The following is a 5,421-nucleotide window of genomic DNA, read 5'->3' as shown; positions in this document are numbered from 1 at the left end:
TTTTTTTTAGTAAAGGCTTTTCGATTTTCATTTTTTTTTTTTTTTTTTTAGAATAATTTCGATTTAAAGAAATGTATCTGCATATGTGTCCCTGAAGGAGTCAAAGGGTTAAGGTTCTCTTCTCGGAAACACTATAAGACGTCAAAAGATCCGTTACAATACTTTCGAAACGGTAATTGTCGAAACAATATCTTCGAGTTTTTTTAAAAAGTTCTTCGATTATAATTTTTAATTCATTTTAATTTAAAGAATTATCGATTTTAATTAAAGAATTAAACTTTTTTTTTTAGGAACGAATTTACAATACTTTCGAAGCAATTGTGTTGAATGAAATAAAACATTATCTTCGAGTTATTTATTTTTATTATTAAATGATTCTCTATTAGTAAAGAATTCTTCGACAGATTTTAATTTTTTTTTTTACTTAAAATTTTAATGTAATTAAATTTTAATTCTAAGAAACGTCCGCATATATGTCAATAAAGACTCTGTTATAATACTTTCGAAATAATAATTGTTAAGTAAAAAAAAAAAAAAAAGTATCTTTAAGTTTTTTTTGTAAAGATATCTTCAACTTTAATTTTTTTTCTTAGAATAATTTTAATTAAAGAAAGTCTTCGTATGTGTCCCTGAAGAAGTTAAAGAGTTAAGCTTCTCTTCAATTAAAGGGCTCCGAAACAGTAATTGCCGAATGAAATAAAACAATATCTTCGAGTCTTTTTTAATAAAAAAAAGAAACTTTTAATTCAATTTTAATTTAAAGAATTATCGACTTTAATCAAGGAATTAAACTTCTTTTCAGGAACGAATTTACAATACTTTCGAAGCAATAATTTATCAAATTTCTGTATCAATAAAGAGTTCTTTTTAATTTTTCATTTAGAATAATTTTAAATTAAAGAAAATCTTCATACATGTACCCGAAAGAATCAAGTAATTAGACATTTAACAAGAAATTAACCTTCTCTTCAGGAACACTATATAAGACGTTATCACACTTTCGAAACAGCTGATCGAATGAAACAAAACAGTATCTTCGTATATCTTTTCTATTATTAATTAAATAATTCTGTATCCTTAAAAACTTCTTCTCATTTTTACTTTAATTAATAATTTAAAAAAAGAAACGTCCGCGTATGCGTCCCTGAAGGAGAACAAGAAGCAAAACGCGAACGAGAAATGTCATTCTCTCACGAAAACATTGCTGTACGATCCGTTTCGAAATTAATCCATTTGTATATAATATGTATAATATATGTATATAATATATATAACATATATGTATAATATATATATAAATATAATATGTAAAATATATATATATATATATATGTGTGTATAATATATATAATATAATATGTACAATATATATATATTTATAATATATATAAAATATATATATATATGTATGTATAATATATATAATATAATATATACAATATACATATATATAATATATATAAAATATATGTATAATATATATATATAATATAATATATACAATATATATATATATAATACATAATATATATAATATAATATATATAATATATATATCATATATATAATATAATATGTACAATATATATATATATATATATATATATAATAAAATATTATAATATAAAATAATAATAAAAAAATATGTACAATATATACATATATGATAAACTCACCTCTCTCGATCGCACGAGTCCGTGAGCAGCTCGCTGGCGCTCCTGCTTCGAGCCTCCTCGGGACGTCCTGCGGGATGTCTGTCGGTGATCTCCTCCCTCGGCACCCGGACGAGCTCAGCTTCTCGCTCCGCGTTCGTGACCAGCCGAACGTCGGCCGCGCCCCGACTCTCGCGACGGAAGATCTTCCTGAGGCCTCGAAGCGGGTGGAAGCGGCGCTTCTTGGGCTCTGTCCGAAAAAAAAAAAAGAAAAAAATGAAACGAAACGAAACGAAACGATCGAAATCAAAGATCTCGCGCGAAGAACTTTCTCCCGAACGATTGCGCAACGAACGAGATATTGTCGCTGATGTTTTCGAGCCGTGGCCGCCTGTGGTATCGATGGGAAGTGAAAACTCTGGAAGAGCGATCGAGAGAAACGAAACGGAATACCCTCGTCCAAGTTTTCTCTCGATTAGAAACGGCTCGCTCTTCCGTTTCGTTCTATTTTCTTCTTGGATGAAATTGCGATCTCGTATCGAACGATAAATAAATATCGTGTAATTTTTGATAAATACGAGCAGGAGAAAAGACGGGACACGTTTTCACAGATAACACGTCCGATTAAAGAGGTTAAAAGTAAAGAGATTATTAAGGGGAAAAAAAATGTTTGCGCGGCTGGTAAGGATTATCGATCGAGAATCTGATAATCCTCCGCTTGTATTTTTACTTAAAATCTATTTTTTAGGAACGCAGCGTGAAAAGGGAATTCTTGAGCGTCCTGAAAATTAATTTCGGAATTTGACGAAATTCGATGCGTCGATCCCTTCCACGTTTCGTCCGCGATGGCCCATTTCCACGAATACCACCTTTCGTCCCACCCTTTTCGTCCGTTTTCCACGTGCGTACTTTTATCTTATCGATTCGTATATGATTCCATCGAACGAAGCTGGTCGAAAGCTCGAGCGAGCGCAACCCTCCTCTTGGGAATGGAAAACGAGAGGGGGAGAGGAGAAGAATGGCAGGTTATCGGGAGGCGACACCGAGCTTGCTGGATAAGCAAATAACACGAGTCCTCGAGAAGGTTGCGTGGCACTCGTTAACGCACGGATGCCTTTTAATTGCGGCGTATCGGAAGAGGGAAAAAAGGGTGGCGACAAAGAGGTGACGTCGCCAAGGTGAAAGGGGAACAAAGGGCATCACACTTTGAATCGTCGAAAAGGCAGGGAGAATGGGAGCAGAAGTGGAGGGTAGCGGCGAAACCCTCGGTCGCGATTAAAACCGCCTATCCCGTGTTTCTCCTCTCGAGACCGAGCCTCCATCGCTTCGTTTCGGCGGTTGGGATAGTTGCTCTCCGACCGATCCACTCCCGACACCCCACGTTCCGTCGACGAACTTACGTGATTCCGTTTCGTGCTCGAAAACCCTTCCTTGTAATCCTATCCTTTGTAACGAGCGAATTCGCGCACACCACGAACGATTTTCGAGGAGATCGATCGAAATATTTCTATCCGATCGTATGTACCGTATGACGCGACGCGATTGAAACGAAGGAAATGGTGTAGGATGGTATCTACGTTACCAAACAGGTCCAAAAGATCCTCATAATATTGCATCCGGATTTTTCGTATCACGAAATTTACGTTTCATAAGTGGCGTATGCACGGTATGCACTTAACTGGCTCGAAGATTTGATAATACGGGACACGATCGATAAGATTAGCGATAACTCTATCAGTTGATATTCCTTATATGGTCGAAATTAACTATATAACAACGATATAATTTTTTTTTTTTTTACATCCGTATTGAACGGTACCGAAAGATACTTCACGCTTATCTTCAATTCGTAGAGTTATGTTCCAACGTTATCAGCTACGCGACTAAAATCGGCTTACCGTGTCGAACGCCAATACTCGGTCGGCAATTTCACTCGGTCGATTATTGCTCCGAGTTGTCGCCTCTTTTTCCACTCTTCGCTTTCACGCGGCTAATCGTTTTAATTTATCTGCAAACGAAAGTCTCTCCCGACTTAGCGAATAGTTTCGGAGCAATTGGAAATAATCCTATAATTCCTGATGGAGCACCGTGAAAAGTAACGCTATACGCGGCGTTCGAACGGCCATTCATTTCGCGATTGACCATGGCCTAGTTTCCCGACTCTTTCTGTAAATAACCGTGTATGCGTGTTCTTACACAATACACCGACTGGGGTAACCCCGCCTTTCTTCGCCGAATTTCCGTTCGACTCGAATATGTCTCAATATTACAATGCTCATGGACAGTCGTGGAATAGAAAATGATATTATCCGTTGTGTTTTATTTTTCTAAGCTAATCGATGCGCGTTCTCGCGCTTTCTGGCAAAGTCTACGTCGAGTCTTCTTCGAAACACGGTCGATCGCAAAAAAATGTTTCGCGTGTACTTGACACTCTGGCGCGAGTGTGCTTTTCACGCATCAGTTCACGCGACATCGCTCAACCGTGAAAAATAACGTCACGCGCCAATCGTTCGACGTCGATCTCTCCGTCGGTGGGCAACAAAAAACAGCTGTTTCCACTGTTGGCGAGGAGACCGACTCTCGATTCCCTCCGTCCCCCCAACCCTCAACGGACGTTTACATAACCGCGGCTTGCCTAATTTCGGCTTCGAATCGAGCGAATAAACCGAAGGAACGCGGTTGCAGAGATCTGCTGATCCCGTTTCATCGCCTCGACGATTGCTTTACGGTCATCTTGCGTCTATACAGTGCTTCAAAAATACGCTTGTTATTTTTTTCTCATAAAATATTATTTGATCATCGTGTTATTACGTATTAAGATATTTCGCCAAAGTTGGATTATTTCTATATATTTTCGTAGATTCGATAATTTAACGCCTAAACAATTCTTTCTTCGGAGATAAAATTGCGCCAAAGTTTGGTCATCCTGTACCCGACTCGAATTGGTTAAACCCATTCGATTCTATACAGAATTTTTCGGACCGGAAAAATTCGCTCTGAAACGAAGTCGTTCGGATTTCGCGACGTTTCGAATTTTTGCATAGGAGATACGATTAGAAACGAAGGGAACGGGGAAGCGAACCATTTTCCATCCGCGACCAAGCCCGAAGCGCCACGTCTCGAAAACACAGTTTAAGTTTAATCGGTAATCAAGCCGGCCGATTCAGATATTAGCTTACGAGAGTTAATTTAGCCCCGAGTGGCTGGCAATTTACCGGAGGCTAATGAAAATAAAGAGGTCGTTGGACCCACTCGGAAACGCAATGTCCCGGAGTAACGGGCGACCCGGAGTCACGTTCCTACGCCGAGACGAAGACGACGAATATAAAGGGCACTCGGCTGGATTACCCTTTAATAACTCGTTGGCGGCCATTATTCTCGTTCTCGTCGGAGCGTTCTCGCGGCTCAACCGTGGTTCAACGGAACCAGAAATCTTATACCGGAAACTTTCACCTTAATCCCTCCCCTCCCTTTCCGCTCTTGCACAAACTTTTCCGCCGTGTTTTCTAAACCCGCGGCGGCGACTCGCACGCGATCCATCATCCACGTACACGCGTCACAACGTATAATTGCCGTGAAGAAAAAAACTTCTTTTCCCGATTGAAAGAAAGATGGACGAAAAGAATAAACCTCGTACAAACGTTTTTTCCCTCGATAAATTGCGGATAAATTGCGGCGGTTTACGTAAATCCGTTTTTCGCGGCACGGCTCGTTTCGCCGCGACGCCGCGTCGTAATCCGCGTCTCAGACCTTGAAAATACGATCCTCG

General features: G+C 38.8%; 1 protein-coding gene across 5 annotated transcripts in view; it reads right to left on the bottom strand.

Moving 5' to 3' along the window:
* The window catches only part of LOC102675496 (otolith matrix protein OMM-64-like), a 23,328-nt gene extending 20,036 nt beyond the window's left edge, over positions 1–3,292 (bottom strand). For 3 of the 5 annotated variants that reach the window (XM_031508867.1, XM_031508868.1, XM_031508869.1), the window contains exons 1-2: positions 3,235–3,292; positions 1,677–1,902 (exon numbers count right to left, since the gene is read on the bottom strand). In XM_031508867.1, the coding sequence (XP_031364727.1) occupies positions 1,677–1,902; positions 3,235–3,268 (260 nt within the window). In that variant the 5' untranslated portion in view covers positions 3,269–3,292. The remainder of the gene's footprint in view (positions 1–1,676; positions 1,903–3,234) is intronic. The other 2 variants (XM_006612358.2, XM_031508878.1) reach the window with 1 other exon arrangement.
* Positions 3,293–5,421: the final 2,129 nt, after the last annotated feature.

Source organism: Apis dorsata, unplaced genomic scaffold (genome assembly GCF_000469605.1).
Source record: "Apis dorsata unplaced genomic scaffold, Apis dorsata 1.3 scaffold_111, whole genome shotgun sequence".
NCBI lineage: Eukaryota > Metazoa > Arthropoda > Insecta > Hymenoptera > Apidae > Apis > Apis dorsata.
This window is presented reverse-complemented; position numbering and strand designations above follow the sequence as displayed.